Source organism: Cetorhinus maximus, chromosome 14 (assembly GCF_964194155.1).
Source record: "Cetorhinus maximus chromosome 14, sCetMax3.hap1.1, whole genome shotgun sequence".
Taxonomy (NCBI): Eukaryota; Metazoa; Chordata; class Chondrichthyes; order Lamniformes; family Cetorhinidae; genus Cetorhinus; species Cetorhinus maximus.
This window is the reverse complement of record NC_135892.1, coordinates 41,101,710-41,122,834: the sequence shown is the minus strand read 5'-3', so window position 1 is coordinate 41,122,834 and position 21,125 is coordinate 41,101,710. Positions and strand designations below refer to the sequence as shown.

The following is a 21,125-nucleotide window of genomic DNA, read 5'->3' as shown; positions in this document are numbered from 1 at the left end:
GAGATGAAAGACTTGATTTAGAACTGACAATGTTAGAGGCTGCACATATTATCATTTCTTATTGCCTGTTGGCCTGAAGTTAACATAAATACAACAATTCTGTCCCCAAGCAGCTGGGAGACCCCATCTTTCCATGTCTAATGGCCAGGAATGCCAAGACCTAGCTTATCTCCAGCAATGCCTCCTCTGCAGTTGTCAAAGTGGAAATGGCTGGACAGCAACCATCAGTTCTTTGCCTCTTCCTTGTGTTCTGTGCATTCTTCTCCTGCAAGGTGAGAGAGGAGACCAGTGAATGTAAGGAATTGAATGTTTTCAGAGCATGAAAAAAATATTTGTGACAGGTTACTGTTAGGGATAGGTGTGACACTGCATTAAGGTTCGGGCGCGTGGCAGTGGTGAATGATCAGGTAGGAATGTAAAGAGGTGCCTGGACAGAGAGGGCTGGGTGTACCTGCAAGGTATGCTTGTATGAGGAGTGCCTGAAGGCTTGGGAAGACAGAGTGAGGATGTAGTTGATGCCACTCATCTTTCCTAACCTATGATCAGGTGATTAAATTTTTCTTCTGGTACTGTATCCAGAAGTGTAGCACCACACTCCTGCTGCTGATCTCCTCAGCCACTTGCAACCACGCCTTCTTGTTTTTGGAGGCAGGTTGCTGTTTCTTGTCCACAGAACCAGAATCTCCCTGTGGGCCTTACAGCACACAGCATCATGTCCAGAGATGGATCATTGGAAGCATGGTGCGGCCTTCGTCATTGAGTCTCCATTTCTGCAGTTTCAGCATCCTTCAACTCTGATCCTCACATTGCTCCTTTGATTGTTGAGCTGAAATAGATCGATGAAGATTGTCATCATGACCGCTTGATCCAATTGGTTGGGAAAGCTGGAAGTCAGATGCAAATACAATGGCTGCATTAAAAAGTCACTGACATACGCGCTGCTGAGTTCCCCTCTGCGAGTGGGTGCGATGATGATCTGCATCATTCTAAACAATGAACGGGGTTATGCATAATGAGCTGTATATTTTTTATTCTTTACTGTAGCTCTTCATTTCCATAGAGCTCCAGTTCAGTTTGTCTTTCCAGTGCAGCTGTGGACTCTGGCAGTGGATGAATGTATGAATCCCAGCAGGAGACTCAGATATCATTTACTGGAGCACAAGAATCACAAGATATAAAAAAACAAACAAGATGCTGGTAGAAAGAGGGTAAAGGACACATGCTTTCCTAAATTAGTTAGAGTATTGTTCCTGCTTAACAATGAAAAACATTTTCAGGGTTATTAATCTTTCCGCCAAGATGGATATTCCATAAATAATCTATTTCTCCCTCTGCTCTGACTATATATCTATATATTTCTAGCTCCTGTACATTGAACACAACAATGTTTCATTGCACTTCATGACTTTATGATCACTGCTCTTTTTGAAAGATGACTTGAGTTACTGAGAATCTAAGGCATGGAAACAAGTCATTTAGTTCAACTGATCTTTGCTGGTGTTTATGTTCGATATGCAACCACACTTCTTTATCTAACCCGATCAGGATATCCAATCTCATGTGTGTATCTAGTTTCTCCTTAAATACATCTATGCTATTTATCTCAAATATTCCTTGTCATAGCAAGTATCATATCCTTATCATTCTCTGGATTAAGAAGTTTCTCCTGAATTCTTTATCTAATTTTTTAGTATCTATCTTCAATTTCTGACCTAGTTTTGGTCTTCCCTACAAGTGGAAATTTCTTCTCTCTGTCTGTCATAAGACCATAAGACATAGGAGCAGAAATTAGGCCATTCGGCCCATTGAGTCTGCTGCGCCATTCAATCATGGCTGATAAGTTTCTCAACCCAATTCTCCCGCCTTCTCCCCGTAACCTTTGATCCCCTTACCAATCAAGAACCTATCTATCTCGGTCTTAAATACACTCAATGACCTGGCCTCCACAGCCTTCTGTAGCAATGAATTCCATAGATTCACCACTCTCTGGCTAAAGAAGTTTCTCCTCATCTCTGTTCTAAAAGGTCTTCCCTTTACTCTGAGGCTGTGCCCTTGGGTCCTAGTCTCTCCTACTAATGGAAACATCTTCCCCACGTCCACTCTATCCAGGCCTTTCAGTATTCTGTAAGTTTCAATCAGATCTCCCCTCATCCTTCTAAACTCCATTGAGTATAGACCCAGAATCCTCAAACATTCCTCATATGTTAATCCTTTCATTCCTGGGATCGTTCTCGTGAACCTCCTCTGGACCCTCTCCAGGGCCAGCACATCCTTCCTGAGATACGGGGCCCAAAATTGATCACAATATTCTAAATGTGGTTTGACCAGAGCCTTATAAAGCCTCAGCAGCACATCCCTGCTTTTATATTCTAGTCCTCTCGAAATAAATGCCAACATTGCATTTGCCTTCCTAACTACCGACTCAACCTGCAAGTTAACCTTAAGAGAATCCTGGACTAGGACTCCCAAGTCCCTTTGCACTCCAGATTTCTGAACTCTCTCCCCATTTAGAAAATAGTCTATGCCTCTATTCATCCTACCAAAGTGCATGACCTCACACTTCACCACGTTGTATTCCATCTGCCACTTCTTTGCCCATTCTCCTAACCTGTCCAAATCCTTCTGCAGCCTCCCTGCCTTCTCAATACTACCTGTCCCTCCACCTATCTTTGTATCGTCTGCAAACTTAGCCAGGATGCCCTCAGTTCCTTCATCTAGATCATTAACGTATAAAGTGAAAAGTTGTGGTCCCAACACTGACCCCTGCGGAACTCCACTAGTCACCGGCCGCCATCCTGAGAAGGACCCCCTTATCCCCACTCTCTGCTTCCTGCCAGACAGCCAATCTTCTATCCATGCTAGTAACTTGCCTCTAACACCATGGGCTCTTATCTTACTGAGCAGCCTCCTGTGCGGCACCTTGTCAAAGGCCTTCTGGAAGTCCAAGTAGATAACATCCATTCGCTCTCCTTTGTCTAACCTACTCGTTACTTCCTCAAAGAATTCTAACAGATTTGTCAGGCATGACCTCCCCTTGATGAAACCATGCTGACTTTGCCTGATTTTATCATGCACTTCCAAGTATTCTGAAATCTCATCCTTAATAATGGACTCTGAAATCTTACCAACGACTGAGGTCAGGCTAATCGGCCTGTAATTTCCTGTCTTTTACCTCACTCCCTTCTTAAACAGGGGGGTTACATTAGTGATTTTCCAGTCCTATGGGACCCTCCCTGACTCCAGTGATTCCTGAAAGATCACCACTAACGCCTCCACTATCTCTTCAGCTATCTCCTTCAGAACTCTGGGGCGTAATCCATCTGGTCCAGGTGATTAGACCTTTCAGTTTTCCTAGCACCTTCTCCTTGGTAATGGCCACCATACTCACCTCTGCCCACCGACTCTCTTGAACTTTGGGGATGTCACTCGTATCTTCCAGTGTGAAGACTGACGCAAAGTATCTATTCAGTTCCTCCACCATTTCTTTGTTCCCCACTACTACTTCTCTAGCATCATTTTCCAGCAGCCCAATGTCCACTTTTGCCCCTCTCTTACCCTTTATATATCTAAAAAAAACTCTTGCAATCTTCTTTTATATTACTGGCTAGTTTACCCTCATATTTAATCTTCTCCCTCCTTATTTCTTTTTTAGTTGTCCTCTGTTGGTCTTTGTAGGCTTCCCAATCCCCTGGTTTCCCACTGCTCTTCGCCGCATTGTATGCTTTCTCTTTAGCTTTTATGCTGTCCCTGACTTCCCTTGTCAGCCATGGTTGCCTCGTCCTCCCTTTAGTATGCTTCTTCTTCCTAGGGATGAATTTTTGCTGTGTCTCCCAAATTACTCCCAGAAACTCCTGCCATTGCTGTTCCACTGTCTTTCCTGCTAGGTTCATCTCCCAGTCAATTCTGGCCAGCTCCTCCCTCATGCCTCTGTAGTTGCCTTTATTCACCTGTAATACATCTGATTCCAGCTTTTTCCTCTCAAATTGCAGGGTAAATTCTATCATATTATGGTCACTTCCTCCTAAGGGTTCCTTCACCTTAAGCTCCCTTATCAAATCTGCCTCATTACACATCACTAAATCTAGAATTACCTGTTCCCTAGTGGGCTCCACCACAAGCTGCTCCAAAAAGCCATCTCGTAGACATTCCACAAATTCCTTTTCTTAGGATCCACTACCAACCTGATTTTCCCAGTCTACCTGCATATTGAAATCCCCCATGATCACTGTAACCTTGCCTTTCTTACACACCTTTTCTATCTCCTGGTGTATCTTGTGCCCCACATCCTGACTACTGTTCGGAGGCCTGTACATAACTCCCCTTATGGTTTTTTTACCTTTGCGGTTCCTCAGCTCTACCCACACAGATTCTACATCATCTGACCCTACATAATTTCTTGCTATCGATTTAATTTTATTTCTTACTAACAAAGCAACCCCACCCCCTCTGCCAACTTGCCTATCTTTTCGATAGAATGTATATCCTTGGATATTTAGCTCCCAGTCCTGATCCCCTTGCAGCCATGTCTCTGTAATGCCCACCACATCATACCTGCCAATTTCAAACTCCTATCAAACTCTTTCATAATTCAATGACCTCTATCTAGTTACTTCTCAGCCATCTCTTTCCTAGAGGAAAGAATCCCAGTCTGTTTAACATTCTCTTTCTCAGTTCTAATAACATACTTGTGAATGAGTATTGCTGAAAAAAGAGACATGCTGTCGAAGCTTTTCATCTTGTGCTCTTCAGGATAGATGCAAGAATGCTAAATTTCAAAGGGAGCAACAATCCTGTTAAATTATCAGCAATATAATCACTGCCAACAGGCCACATGGATCAGCAATGTCTTTCAAAACAAGGCAGCATGGTGATCATGAACTCTTGCCTGCTAGATCACTTCCCTGGTACCAGCACCAGAACATACAGTGATTGGAGGTTAGTACTCATGAGGGGGCAGCTTTTCAATGTCCCTTTGCTATTATCTGTTTATTTTTGGTTTAATTATGACTACCTTGGCTTTTATTGTCCTCTTTAAGTAGTACAATCACTACTCTGAAGATTTTTGCTGAACTTGGCAAATAGAATTTTAAAGCTATATTATTTTAAAACATTTTTTAGTTTAGTTGATGGGTTTCGAGTGAAAACTGAGGCTTAGGAAGTATTCCTTTACTTAAGACCTTTCCTGGCAAATAATAAATTGACAAGATATTCTGATTATAATGTGGCTGCAATTTCCTCACGAGCTAGCACACATAGAATCACAGAATCATTATAACACAGATGGAGGCTAGCCTTGACTGCGCTGGCTTTCCAAATAAGCAATGCACCTAGTGCCATTCCCCTGCCTTTTCCCTGTACTCCTGCACACTCTTCCACTTGAGATAATAATCCAATTCCCTCTTGAATACCTCAATTGAACCACACTGTCAGGCAGTGCATTTCAGATCCTAACCACTTGCCGCATGAAAAAGTTTTCCCTCACGTCCCCATTCCATCAATCCCCTCCAAATACAGGAAAATATCTGTTATCCAGCATGCTGCAGGAATGGGAGGTGCCAGTTAATCAAAAATGCCGCTTAAATAAGATGTCAGGTAAATTCTGCATTTTCATCCAATCTGAAAGCTCCAGGGTGATCATGTGAACAGTGTGATTGGGGTCTGGAACAAACTTCCTGAGAGGGTGGTAGAGGCAGGTTCGATCAAGGTATTCAAAAGGGAATTGGATTGCTGCCAGAAAAGAGAGAATGTGCAAGGTTACAGGGATAAGGCAGGGGAGTGGGACTAGGTGGAATGGTCTTTCAGAGAGCCAGTGCAGACTCGATGGGCCAAATGACCTCCTTCTGCACTGTAAAGGATCTGTGATTCTGTGAAGGAATATAACCCTTTGTCACAGCCAAAGTGGAGAGGTGGGAATCATGTGACTTGACCCCCTAGCTGGAAGAACTTGTAATATTGCCTTGTGGAGCTGTAAAGCTCAGTCTGTGATTACAGATCTAGCAGACAGCAGCTCAGAAAAGGGCTCTGCCCAGGTTTGAATGCCAGCCCTCATCTACACTGGATTTCTGAACTTCTATACCATCACCTACAAGACTAATTCATCTCTGTATGCTTATCTCATCATGGAAGCCAACTCTAGTTCAACCTGCTGACCTCTGTGAAGGAATTCACCATTGGACTTTTGATTCTGGGATCTGAGCTCACCTCAACAATAATTCCTTCCTCTGTGGTCTTCACCCAGTAAATCTTTCTTTCTCTATCCCTCTTTTGTTGTATGAATAGCACCGGTGGCTATGCAGTAACAACCCCTTCCTGTGTTTTGTGTGTGCAAGAATAAACTACCCTCTGAGTTTACCCTATCTTGAGTTTGCTGTGGGGTTATTAATAAATATTGGGTCACACCAAAACAGGGGTTGGGAAATACATCACCACTTATAAAGGTGGGAAATCAAAATTAAAACACCTTTCTGTTTACGGAAGAGTGGAGAGAGGAGAAATCAGGGCTTTTTAAATTAAACCCCTTCCTGTCCGTAACAGAAAGCAATCACACGCACATCTGTATGCACAAATGTTTGTACGTACACATGCGTACACAGATGCATGCATACACTCTAGTTTACATGTAAATCTGTTTTTGCGTATATGTGCATGCATGCACATTTGTCTCTGTGCATTTGCGCAGGCATGTGTGAGTGCATATATAAAGAGGATGCGGAAAGTATGCTCAGCTGCATGACAGAGTTGTAAATGTTCACTGCTCACTTACCTCTCAAGCCTTCAGCCAGGAAGATTTTGTATCGCAGTGAGTTACAGAGTATCACACCCACAAATTTCCGGTACCATGTGCGTTTCACATACTGCTTCCCTGAGCATTCGCTGGAAGAAGGTTCGAACTTGAATGTATAAGGAATCCAAATTGGCTCACCCCCTGCAGGGAACACACAGCAATGTTTCTCATGTTACATACAATCAATGAGTCATTGAAATAAATGTTTAACCTATCAGTAAGGAACAAAGTTCTCAGCCTATCCTTTACTTAAAATGTGAGGACTGCATTCTACACATTTTCTGATATCAGTCAGTGTGTTTTTTTTTTATTCTTTGATGGGATGTGGGCAGATTTAATTGTAGATTTTATTAATTGAATTAAAATTCCACCAGCTGCCATGGTGGGATTTGAACACATGTCCCCAGGGAATTAGCCTGGGACTCAAGATTATTAATCTAGTGATATTACCAATACACCACCATTTCCGCAATACATTTGTATATATGAAACAATTTCATAATAGCTGTGATATCATGCCAGTTACAAAATTTATTCAGTATGCAAAGTGAGAATTGACTGAAACATTACCTAGAACATAAGTGGGGAATGAAAGCGTGGGGTGAGAGACTGGGGCTGGAGGAAGAGGTGTGAGATTGGGGGAGGAGGGATGTGAGACTGGGGGAGGAGGGATGAGAGACTGGGAGAGGAGGGATGAGAGACCAGCCCCGGTTTCTTGTACCCACTCCTCCAACAATCTCTCGTAATCCCACCAGCCCCAGTCTCCCATCCTCTTAATATTCCCAGTCTTAATCTTTTGACATCCCGCTGCACCTGTGCAGCTGGTCCCGATGTTAATGTCCTGATTCTGTATATGCCAGTTTTCTGTGCTGTCATGAAGCAGGGAGGGTGTGATGCCAAGGTGTGAAGTTTAAAAGCTGCAGTTTACCCGGGCTGTGAGAAGCAGTGCCTGGGAGATTTATGCCTTGTCTGAGTACATGTGCCAACATTAACCATTGATAATGGTAACCAATACTAGCAAGCCATCACAAGCCAGACTGAACGGTACCATTAAGCTTCAAGATAGAAGATAGAACAAAAAAAGTTCTTTTAAATTAACAATACCATGAAACTTCAATGCTATATATACATAGATTGTAGAAAAACATTATTACACATTTTGTTATCCTAACAATGAAGGAAAGACTAACCATGAACTAACACATTATTTGGAAACCTCCCATTTGATAACCTCATTCCCTATCCAGTTTGATCCTTAGGAATGATATTTTCATAATTTCTGTTGTGATGTTTCACAATGTGGGAGCAAGCAAACAATTGATTTAAATTTTAGTTCAATTAATAAATAAATCTCACTGCTAAATTGCTATCAATCTCATACTAGAGGAAGGCCTTTTGTAAGTTCTTCAATGCCACATCACAAGTGGTTTGTGGGTACGCCATACAGAGGAAACAGAAAGGTTGGCGCACACTTCCTATTGTGTTAGCTAAATGACGTTTGGGTGTTTGTGCCATCTAGACTACACGGCCATAGCTCCATCCAAATTGATCTGAGATCTCATTTCCACAAACCTGTCATAGAATCATAGAAACTTAGAGTCTAGAAGGCAGCCACTTGGCCCATCATGTCTGTGCCAGCCAAAAAGGGCTGTCCAGCCTAATCCCACATTCCAGTTCTTGGTCCGTAGCCTTATAGATTAGCTCAAGTATCCTCTCCAGTGCAATCACCACCTTCCAAAATCCAGTGACCTAGCTGTGGCCTAACAAGTATTTTACAGTTCTAGCATAACCTCCCTGCTCTTTTATTCTAGGCCTCAACTAATAAAGTATCCCATATACTTTCTTGATCACCTCATATACCTGTCCAGTGACTTTCAGGGATTTGTGGGCATGCAGTCCAAGATTCATTTGTTCCTCTACATTTCTCAATATCCCATCATTTATTGTGTATTCCCTTGCTTGCTCTTCCCAAATGCATTTCTCCAGATTGAATTGCATCTTCCATTTTTCTGCCCACACAACCAGTCCATTGATGCCTTCCTGCAGAATATAGCTGTCATTCTCATGATTCCCCACATGACCAATTTTTGTGTCATGTGCAAACTTCTTACTCAATACCCCTACATTTGAGTCTAAACCATTGACATGTACACATGAAAAGTAAGGGACATGGTACTGAGCCCTGTGGAACCCCACTGGAAATCACCTTCCAACCACAGAAACGCCTATTGCCCATTTTTAATTTTATTTCTTCATTCATGGGATGTGGGTGTCGCTGGCTAGGCCAGCATTTGTTGCCCATCCCTAATTGCCCTCGAGGTGGTGGTGGTGATGGAAGCTGCCTTCTTGAACCGCTGCAGTCCATGTGGTATAGGTACACCCACAGTGCTGTTAGGGAGGGATTCCAGATATAAGAACACCTACCCACAATGCCCAGCCACAGCAAGAAGAGCTAGTACCTATTGATGTCTTAAATGGGTAGGTACTCCAGACTGAGATGTGTATGGAAAGGATTAGCTGTGGTGACAAAAAAAATGAGGGAGCAGTAAAAAAGATGGGTTGTGTTATAAGAGTTGATTGTCCAGACAACTTTTCTTAGTGATCAATGAGCTTGTACATGAGCAGGGGAGAGACCTCATCCTGAGTGAGACACAGCCAGAGTGAGTGTGGGTATTGACAATTTGATGCACAGTGGGAATTTGGTGCAGAGGGGAAGAGGTGCTCTTTGCATTTTTTCTTTGCTATCCAACTTCTTAAATCTTCAGAGTGGTCTTGCCCTGCTGCAGCAGTAGAGGCTGCAAGGGAGAGAAATGACTGGTAAGTAGTGGGTAAGGTCGGGTAAGTATTTGTTACTGTTGTTGCTTATAGTTTAAGGTCTTTTTGTGGTTTATAGTTTGTATATTCTGTAGTAATGAGGATCAGGAAAGAAGGGCCCTAGAGTAATTGATTTAAAAGGTTTAATTTAAAGGGATAAGTCATGGCAGGAGAGCTCAAAGCCGTGGTGTGCTCCTTGTGTTCCATGTGGGAAGCCGGGAACATTTCCAGTGCCCGGGATCAGCATGTGTGCAGGAAGTGTGTCCAGTTGCAGCTCCTGGAAGCTCGAGTTTCAGAGCTGGAACGGCGGCTGGGGACACTGTGGAGCATCTGTGAGTCTGAGAGCATCGTGGATAGCACGTTTAGAGAGGTGGTCACACCGCAGCTGAAGGGACTTGAGAAGGAAAGGAATGAGTGACCACCAGGCAGTCCAAGAGAAACAGACAGGTAGTTCAGGAGTCCCCTGGGGTCCTGCTCGCAAATTGGTATTCCATTTTGGTGGCCGATGAGGTGCTGGTTCCTCCAGGGAGTGCAGACAGAGCCAAGCTTCTGGCACCACAAGCAGCCTGTCTGTACAGGAGGGGAGGAAGAGAAATAGTAATAGGGGATTCTATAGTCAGAGGAACAGATAGGCGATACTGTGGCCATCAATGTGACTCCAGGATGGTATGTTGCTTCCCTGGTGCCAGGGTCCGGGATGTCACTGAGCGGCTGCAGGGCATCCTGAAGGGGGAGGGTGATAGAGCAGAGGTGATGAAACCTGTTGGTACCAATGACATAGGTAGAAAGAGGGATGAGGTCTTGCATCAAGAATTCAGGGAGTTAGGCAGTAGACTGAAAAGCAGGACCCCTCGGGTTGTATCTCTGGATTACTCCCAGTGCTAGTGAGCACAGAAATAGGAGAATAGCGCAGGTGAATACATGGCTTAAGAGTTAGTGCAGGAGGGAGGGTTTTAGATTCCTGGATCACTGGGAGCGTTTCTGGGGAAGATGGGACCTGTATAAGTGGGGCGGTCTACATCTGAACCAGAGCGGGACTAACACCCTTGCGGGCATGTTTGCTAGTGCTGTTGGGAGGAGTTTAAACTAATTCGGCAGGGGGAGGGGACACAGAATGTTAGCAGAATAGGGACACATCATAATACAGTAAAACAAGTTAGAGGGAGTACAGCTGCATTAAGTTTCAGGGAAGTAAGGCAAGGCTGGATAGCCTCTATTTTAATGCCAGGAGTATTACAGGTAAAACAGATGAGTTAAGGGTGAGGATTGACATGTGGAATTGTGATATAGTAACCATAACAGAAACGTGGTTGAGGGAGGGGCAGGATTGGCAGCTCAACGTTTCAGGATATAGAATCTTTAGGTGAGACAGGGGAGAGGGTAAAAGAGGAGGAGGCATTGCATTATTAGTTAAGGAGTCAGTTACTGCAGTAAGGAGAGATGATATCTTGGAGGGGGCATCGAATGAAGCTTTGTGGGCAGAGCTTAGGAATAAAAAATGGACAGCCACATTGTTAGGTGTTTATTATAGACCCCAGATAGTCAGCGGGAAATTGAGGAGCAAATATGTGCACAATTTACGGAGGTGTGTAAAAACAATAACAATAGGGTAGTTATATTAGGTGATTTCAACTTTCCCAACATTAATTGGGATAGACAAAGTGTTAGGGGCTTGGATGGAGTGGATTTCTTGAAATGTGTACAGAAGAACTTTTTAGGTCAATATGTAGAGGGTCCAACAAGGGACGGCGCAGTGCTGGACCTAATTCTGGGGAATGAAGCTGGACAGGTGGCTGAGGTGGTGGTGGGAGAGCATTTTAGTGATAGTGACCACAACATGGTACAATTTAAGCTTGTTGTGGACAAAGAAATAGACAAGTTGCAAAAAAATGTTTTGGATTGAGGGAGAACAGATTTTAGTAAAATAAGCCAAGGTAGACTGGGAACAGCTACTTGTGGGGAAATCTACAGAAGAGCAGTGGGGGGCGTTCAAAAAGGAAATGGGGAGGGTACAGACTCAACATGTTCCCTCTGGGATGATAGGAAGGAGTAACAAGCCCAGAGAACCATGGATGACCAGAGATATTCAGGATATGATGAGAAGGTAAAGAGAGGCTTTTAGCAGGTACAAGGGAAGCAAATCAGCGGAGGCATTAGTGGAGTACAGAAAGTACAGGGTGGAGCTTAAGAAAGCAATTAGGAGAGCAAAGAGGGGATATGAGAAAGCTCTGGCTGGTAAAAGTAGGGAAAATCCCAAGATATTCTGTTAAGTATATCAATGGGAAGAGGATAACCAGAAAATGTGTAGGGCTCAGTTTGTTCAGAGTGACGTTAAATTCTTCCTGTTTCTCTGCGTAATTTTTCAGAGGAACAAACTTTGACCTGAGGGATCCTTGTAGTGTGTGAAGGTCTTTCAACAGGTTTTCCTTTTCTTTGCGAAGCTCACTCACTTCATCTTGAATTCTGTAATTCAGCAGAGCTTCCTTGAGTTTCTTCTGCTGTTCTTCCATGTCATTGTTTAAGACAATCTTCATTTCTTCAGGTTGCTAAATGCTTACATTGAATGCTTAGACTCTCTTTTGGATGTTCTGATGAAGAGTCATATGCACTCGAAACGTTAACTTTGTCTTCCTCTCCACAAATGCTGTCAGACCTGCTGAGTTTGTCCAGAAATTTTTGTTTTTGTTGCATTCCTATGTTTGCTTTACACAAACTTACCAAATATTACAGACAGCACTAGTTAACTAGATGTAGGTTCAGTTTATTTGAAGATACAGTACAGAATGGCTCATTAGATGGATCTACTTCATGGATTCAGCAACTATTACTAAAGTGGAGAGCACAGCTACGATTCCTACATCACACTACACACACTACTAGCTGCTGGTCACCTGCTGCTCTACATCCTGGCTACTTTCTATTTCCCTTAAAGTGATATCACAACACTGGCAACATCCTCATAAATCTCTATACTCTATCTTAATAACATCCCTTCTGTAATGCAGTGACCAGAACTACATGTAGTACTCTAGCTGTGGCTTCACTAGTTTGTTTTATACATTTCTAGCATACCTCCTTTTCTTATATTCTATGCCATAGCAAATAAAGAATCTCTTATGCCTTCTTAACCACTTCCTCTACCTGTCCTACTATCTTCAGGGATCTGTGGACAGCACTCCAAGGTCCCTCTACACTTATCAGTACTTTGTTTGTTCTTTCACAGGATGTGGGCGTTGCTGGCTAGACCAGCATTTATTGCCCATCCCTAATTGCCCTTCTCTAATTGGCCTTTATGTGGTGGTGGTGGTGAGCTGCCTTCTTGAAACACTGAAGTCCATGTGGTGTAGATACATCCAGTGATGTCAGTATCCTACCATTTATGGTGTATTTCCATGCCTTGTTTGCCCTCCCAAAATACATTCTTTCACACTTCTTTGGATTGAATGCCATTCGCCAATTTCCTGCTCCTTTGGCTAGTCCATTGATAGCTTCCTGCATTCTACAGCGTTTTTGCTTACTATCAACCACATGTCCAATTTTTGTATCATCTGCAAACATCTTAATCATACCCCGTAGAATGAAGTTCAAATCATTGATTATGTACCGTGAAAAGCAAGGGATCCAGTACTGAGCCCTGCAGCACCCCACTGGAAATAATCTTCCAGTCACAACAACGCCCATCGATCACTACTCTTTGCTTCCTGCCACTGAGCAATTTTGGATTGAACTTGCCACTTTCTCTTGGACCCCATGGCCTTTAATTTTCTCAACAATCTGCCATGTGGAACCTTGTTAAAAGCCTTGCTAAAATCCATGTAGACTACATCAAATACTCTACCCTCGTCGATCCACCTTGTTACCTCCTCAAAAAATTCAATCAAGTTGGTTAGACATGACCTTCCCTTAACAAATCCATGCTGACTATCCTGGATTAATCCATGCCTTTCTAAATGAGAATTAATGCTGTCCCTCTGAATTTTTGCCATAAATTTGCCCACCAGCTAGGTCAGGTTGCCCCACTTATTCATCTCTCTCTTTTCAAACAAAGGTGCAACTTTGGCAGTTCTCTTCTCCCCTGGATCCATATCTGTAGTCATAGAGGATTGGAAAAAAATGGTCAGAACCTACACTTTTTCCTCCCTTGCTTATCCTAGCTGCGTGGGATACATTTCATCTAGGCCTGGTGATTTACATGCTTTCAGAGATACTAAACTCTCTCTCACTATGTTTACACCATCCAATATTTCACACTCCTCCTTAACTACAATGTCTGCATAATACCATCTTTTATGGAGACACATGCCTCAACATGCAGGGTTACCTTTCTGGTCTTTCATTGACGCTTTTTCCACTGCTCTTTGTGTATTTATAAAACATCATTGGATTATCCTCGATTTTATTTGCCAATAAATTTTAATGTGTCTCTTTTCATTCCTAATTTCCTTTTTAATTTCACCCCAGCACCTTTTATACTCCTGTGGGCCTATATGCAGCAAGGTCTGCACAAGATTCAGGCTTGGGCTGATAATTGGCAAGCAAGATTCACACCACGCAAGTGCCAAGCATGACCATCTCCAACAAGAGAGAATCTAACCACCTCCTCTTGATATTCGATGACATTGCTATCCCCACTATCAATGTCCTGGGGGTTACAACTGACCAGAAACTGATCTGAACCAGCCATATAAATACTATGGTTATGAGAGCAGACTGGGAATTCTGTGGCTAGTAACTGACCTTCTGCCTGTCCACCATCTATAAGGCACAAGCCAGGAGTGTGATGGAATACTCTCCACTTGCCTGGATGAGTGCAGCTCCAGCAGCACTCAAGAAGCTCAACATCATCCAAGACAAAGCAACCCACCCTATTCACCACCTTAAACATTCACTCCCTCCACCACTGAGGCACAGTAGCAGCTGTGTGTACCATCTACAAGATGCACTACAGAAACTCACCAAGGCTCCTTTGACAGCACCTTCCAAACCCACGACTACTACTATCTAGAAGGACAAGGGCAACAGATGCATGGAACACCACCACCTGCAAGTCCCCCTCAAAGCCACTCACCATCCTGACTTGGAAATATATCGCTGTTCCTTCACTGTCACTGGGTCAAAATCCTGGAAGTCCCTCCCTAACAGCACTGTGGGTGTACCTAAACCACATGGACTCCAGCGGTTCAAGAAGGCAGCTCACCATCACCTTCTCAAGGGTAATTATGGGTGGGCAGCAAATGCTGACCTAGACAGCGATGTCCAGATCCTGTGAAAGAAGTAAAAATAAAATATGCACTTCAAGTACCATAACATACAAGGCAACAGGACTAAGAGTTAGAAAGTCAGACTAGGCCAGGGAGCCCTATTATGGGCAATGCAGACACATGCGCAGAATGGTCTCCTTCTATGCCATATTTATCTATGATTCCCTTAACAGTCAGAAAAGTGCAGAGATCACATATCGGATATGCTGATGGCGTAGTTTGATGGCAGAGCCCAATTTATGAATGTAAAAGATAAGGCTGCAGTTTTTGCAACCATCTTTAGTGAGAAATGCTGAATGGACGATCTAACCTTAGCCTCCTCCATCACAGAGTTGTCTTGAAGCCAATTCAATTCAATGCATATAATATCACAAAATGACAGAGTGCATTGGATACAGCAAAGGCATTGGGCACTGACAGTATTCTGGCTGTGGTGCTGAAGAATTGTGCTTTAGAACTGACTCTGCATTTACCAGAATAGCTACAACATTGGCATCAACCCAGCAATGTGCAAAAAGCAGGAAAATTCCAACCCATTTAATTACTCCCCCATTCCTCTCCACTCAACATAATGAAAAGGGTCATCGACAGTGCCATCAAGTGCCACATACTCATCAATAACATGTTCAGTGATGCTCAGTGTTTGTTCCTCAAGGGCCATTCAGCTCCAGACCTCATTACATGTCCAAACATGGACAAAAAAGATGAATTCCACAAGTACGGTAAGAGTGACTGCCCTTGATAATAAGACAGCCCGAATGCAGCTTCAAGGTGCTCTAGTAAAACTGACGTCATTGGAAATCAGGGAAAAGACTCTCCAATGCTGATCATCACAGCCCCAGAACATCGCTCCAGGATTCCCTCAGGTCAGTGTCCTAGGCCCAACCACTTACAGTTGCTTCAATGACCTTCCCTCCATTATAAGGTCAAAAGTAGGGATAATTTCAAATGCACAGTTTTCTTTGCAACTTCTCATATAGCATAATGATCTGCGCCTGCATACTGCAATGGCACAGATTGGATTTCTCTAGAGAGCCGACGTGGACTCAATGGGCCGAATAGCCTCATTCTATGCCATTATGACTTTATGACCTGAACAACATACAGCTTGGGTGATATGTGGAAAATAATATTCGCATGATGTAAGTGCCATGCAATGATCATCTCCAATAAGATTCTTTACACTGCCTCTTGATATTCAAAGGCAATACCATCACTGAATCCCACCATCAACATCACCATTGAGTAGAAACTTAACCGGATCAGCTATGTAAATACTGTGGCTAGAAGAGCAGGTTGGATGCTAGGTATTCTGTGGCGAGTAATTCATCTTCTTACTCCCCAAAGCCTGTCCACCATCTACAAGGCACGATTCGGGGTTGTGATGGAATACTCTGCTTGTCTGGATGGATGCAGTTCCAACAACACTTAAGAAGCTTGACACCATCCAGGACAAAGCTCAGTTGGCACCCAATCTACCTTAAACACACATTCTCTCCAATCTGGTGCACCATGGCTGTAGTGTTTTTGTTTTATTTGTTCATGGGATGTGGGCATCGCTGGCTAAGCCAGCATTTATTTCTTATCCCTAATTGTCCTTGGGAAGATGGTGGTGAGCTGCCTTCTTGAACAGCTGCAGTCCATGTGCTGTAGGTACACCCACAGTACTGTTAGGGAGGGAGTTCCAGGATTTTGACACAGTGACAGTGAAGGAACGGCGATATATTTCCATGTCAGGATGGTGAGTGGCTTGGAGGGGAACCTCCAGGTGGTGGTGCTCCCAATTGTCTGTTGCCCTTGTCCTTCTAGATGGCAGCAGTCGTTGGTTTGGAAGGTGCTGTCTAAGGAGGCTTGGTGAGTTTTTGCAGTGCATTTGTAGATGGTACACACCACTGCCACTGTGCATCATTGGTGGAGGGAGTGAATGTTTGTGGATGGGGTGCCAATCAAGTGGGCTGCTTTGTCCTGGATGGTGTCAAGTTTCTTGAGTGTTGTTGGAGCTGCACTCATCCAGGCAAGTGGAGAGTACTCCATCGCACTCTTGACTTGTGCCTTGTAGATTGTGGACGGCTTTTGGGGGGGTCAGGGGGCGAGTTACTCACAGCTACACTCAGTCAAATGCTACCTTGCTGTCAAGGGCAGTCACTTTCACTTCAAATCTGGAGTTGAGCTCTTCAGTCCATGGTTGAAGCAAGGCTGTAATGAGGTCAGGAGCTGAGTGGCCCTGGAGGAATCCAAACTGAGCATGTGAGCAGGTTATTGCCGGATGGATGCCAGTGTAGTAGCTGTACTGGGACAGCTTGGCTAGGGGTGCAGCAAGTTTGGAGCACAAATCTTCAGTACTATCGCCAGAATATTGTCATGGCCCACAGCCTTTGCAGTAAATGGCTTTCAGCCATTTCTTGATGAAGACTGGCATTTGTGATGCTGAAGACTTCATGAGGAGGCCGAGAAGGGTCATCCACTCGCACTTTTGGCTGAAGATTTTGTAAATGCTTCAGGCTTATCTTTTGCACTGAGGTGCTGCGCTCCTCCATCATTGAGGATAGGGATATTTGCGGAACCTCCTCTTCCAGTGAGCTGTTTAATTGTCCACCACCATTCATGACTTGATGTGGCAGGACTGCAGAGACTAGATCTGATCCGTTGGTTTTGGGATTGCTCAGCTCTGTCTATTGCTTTTTGCTTATGCTGTTTGGCACATACGTAGTCCTGTGTTATAGCTTCACCAGTTTGACACTTCATTTTTAGGTATGCCTGTCGCTGCTCCTGGCATGCCCTCCTGCACTCTTCATAGAACAAGAGTTGATCCCCTGGCTTGGTGGTAATGGTAGAGTGGGGGATTTCCTGGGCTATGAGGTTACAGGTTGTGGTTGAGTACAATTCTGTTGCTGCTGATGGCCCACAGCGCCTCATGGTTGCCCAATCTTGAGTTGCTAGATCTGTTCGAAATCTATCCCATTTAGTTTGGTGGTAGTGCCACACAACATGACTGAAGTTGTCCTCAGCGTGAAGACGGGACTTCATCTCCACTGCGGAGGTCACTCCTACAGATACTGTCATGGACAGATGCATCTGCAGTAGGCAGGTTGGTGAGGTTGAGGTCAAATGTGTTTTTCCCTCTTGTTGGTTCCCTCACCACCTGCCGCAGACCCAGCTATGTCTTTTAGGACTCAGTCAGCTCAGTCTGCACCGAGCCACACTTGGTGATGGACATTGAAGTCCCCCACCCAGAGTGCATTCTGTGCCTTTGCCACCCACAGTGCTTCCTACAAGTATGTTCAACATGAGAAGAGCACTGATTCATCAGTTGAGCCAGGGGGTGGGATGGGGGGCTGGAGGTACATGGTAATCAACAGGAGGTTTCCTTGTCCATATTTGAACTGATGCCATAAGGGTCTGGAGTTGATGTTGAGGTCTCCCTCCCAACTGTATACCACTGTGCCGCCACGTCTTGTTTGTCTGTCCTACCAGTGGTACTAGACACACCCAGAGATGATGGTGGTGGTGGCTAGGACATAGTCATACTCACAGAATCGTACATTACAGACAATGTCAGACTGGTGCTTGTCTAATCTGTGAGACAGCTCTCCCAATTTTGGCTCAAGCCCCCAGATAAGGAGGGCTTTGCTGGGTTGATGGGGCTGAGTTTGCTGTTGCCGTTTCTGGTGCCTAGGTTGATGCTGGGTGGTCCATCTGGGTTTCATTCCCTTTAGACTTTTTAGTGGCTTGACACAACTGAGTGACTTGCTTGGCCATTTGAGAGGGCATTTAAGAGTCATTGGATCTGGAGTCACATGTAGGCCAGACCAGGTAAGAACAGTAGATTTCCTTCCCTATTTCCTTCCATGGTCATCATCAGACTTCTAATTCATTTTTATTGAATTCATCTGCTGTGGTGGGATTCAAACACGGGTCCCCACGGGTAATCCTGGGTCTCTGGATTACTAGTCCAGTGACAATACTACTGCCTCCCCCTAAACCATTTACAAAATTCACTGCAGCAATTTGCCAAGGTTTCTTTGATGGCAGCCCTAAAACCTGTGATCTCTACCTCCCAAAAGGACAAAGGCAGCAGGTATATGGAAACACCAGCACCTCCATGTTCCCCTCCAAGTAACACACCCTTCTCACCTGGAAGTAGATCATCTTTTCATCATCATTGCTGGATCAAAGTCCCAGCACTCTCTCCCTAACAGCACTCTAGGGGTACCTTTGTCACACAGAACTGCAGCAGCTCAAGAAAGCAACACACCACCACTTTCTCAAGGGCAATTAGAGATGGGCAATAAATCCTGGCCTTGCCTATGATGTCCACATTCAGTCAATGAATAAATTACACAAACTTACAAAACAATCAATTAGATGTTCCAAGTGAGAGTTTGGGCGCACTTACCAGGTGGCCTGATAATAATCTGTGGGTCATCTGCAAGAACAGAAAACAATGTTCAAATACTGGTGGTATTTTGATGACATTAATGAAACAGCTGTTCAACACATTGACAAGTAACTCATTCATTACATAAAAATGTAGAAATGTAAGAACATAAGAAAGAGGAGCAGGAGTAGGCAATACGACTTGTTGAACCTGCTCTGCCATTCTATAAGATAGTGTCTGAACCTCTATATCAATTCCACTTTACCATCCTAACCCCATTTCCACTGATTCCTTTGGTGTCTATGAATCTGTTCACCTCAGTCTTAACTATACTCACCGACTAAGCATTCACAGCCCTCCAAAGAACACCAAAGATTGACAATCCTCCGAGTAAAGGAATTTCTCCCCATCTCTGTCTGAAATGGCTGACTCCTTATGCTGAGACTATGATCCCTAGTTTTGGACCTCCAGCTAGGGCAAACAGCCCTGTCAAGCCTTCTAAGAATTTTATACTTTTCAATGAGATCACCTCTCATTCTTCTACACTCCAGTGAACATAGGGCCCATCCTACTCACTTTCACCTCATCAGACAGCCCTCTCATCCCAGGAACCAATCTCATATTCCAGGTGTACTCTCACCGAAGTCTCATATGATTGCAACAAGACTTTTTTACCTCATGCATTCTTCTTACATTAAACTGACTGCACTTCAAAAGTACTTCATTGGCTGCAAAGCTCTTTGAGATATCTGGTGGTCATGAAAAGCACTATATAAATATAGCGTTTTTTTATGCTTCTATACTCTAAGCTCTTTGCAATAAAGGCTAACATATCATTTGCCTTCCTGAGCGTTGCTGTAGTTATATGTTAACTTTCTCTGACCTCATGTACAAGGGCATCTGTATACCCTCAAAAGCCAGCATTTGCCATTAGTCTTTTAAACATTCTCAATTCTTCCTACTGAAGTGAATAATTGCACATTTCCATACATCTACCACTTTCTTGGCTAATTGCTTAACTGATCTACATCCCTTTGTAGCCTCTTTGCATCCTCCTCATAGCTTGATTTCTCACTTAGCTTTGCATCATTAGCATACCTGGGCATATTACTTTCAGTTTCTTTATTGCCATCTTAACAAAGTAGACATCATTGGGTTCATTGTTTCCATTGGGAGAAGAATTGATAAATAGAGGACATGGATTAAGGTAACTGGCAAGAAGGGAGAGAAGAGATTCCTTTTATCCAGTGGGTTATTATGCATTGCCTGAAAGGGTAGTGGAAGCAAATTCTATGGTAACTTTCAAAAGGGAACTGGATACAGTACATAGCTGCAAAGGAAAAAATTGCAGTGCTACAGGGAAAAGGCAGGGGAATGGAACTAATTACACAGCTTTTTCAAAGAGTCAACACTCTTTGGACCAAATGACCTCTTTGTGTGCTATGAGATTTTATGAAGCTACTACTCAAGTAAAGAAAAACATTAGACTTGGAATTTTCTCACATTCACAGTTGCATATTGAAAAATGACTTGGAGTTCTAGAGACCTGATTTTCCAAATGTGTTCTTGCATTGATTTGTGCCTTGTAGATTGTGGACGGCTTTTGGGGGGGTCAGGGGGCGAGTTACTCACAGCTACACTCAGTCAAATGCTACCTTGCTGTCAAGGGCAGTCACTTTCACTTCAAATCTGGAGTTGAGCTCTTCAGTCCATGGTTGAAGCAAGGCTGTAATGAGGTCAGGAGCTGAGTGGCCCTGGAGGAATCCAAACTGAGCATGTGAGCAGGTTATTGCCGGATGGATGCCAGTGTAGTAGCTGTACTGGGACAGCTTGGCTAGGGGTGCAGCAAGTTTGGAGCACAAATCTTCAGTACTATCGCCAGAATATT

At 43.8% G+C, this 21,125-nt stretch overlaps 1 protein-coding gene across 3 annotated transcripts in view; it reads right to left on the bottom strand.

The window, feature by feature from the left end:
• The window catches only part of fndc1 (fibronectin type III domain containing 1), a 256,905-nt gene that overhangs the window by 7,007 nt on the left and 228,773 nt on the right, over nt 1-21,125 (bottom strand). For all 3 annotated transcript variants that reach the window (XM_078556838.1, XM_078556839.1, XM_078556840.1), the window contains 2 exons: nt 19,256-19,285; nt 6,764-6,925 (listed from right to left, as the gene is read on the bottom strand). In XM_078556838.1, coding sequence (XP_078412964.1) covers nt 6,764-6,925; nt 19,256-19,285 — 192 coding nt within the window. The remainder of the gene's footprint in view (nt 1-6,763; nt 6,926-19,255; nt 19,286-21,125) is intronic.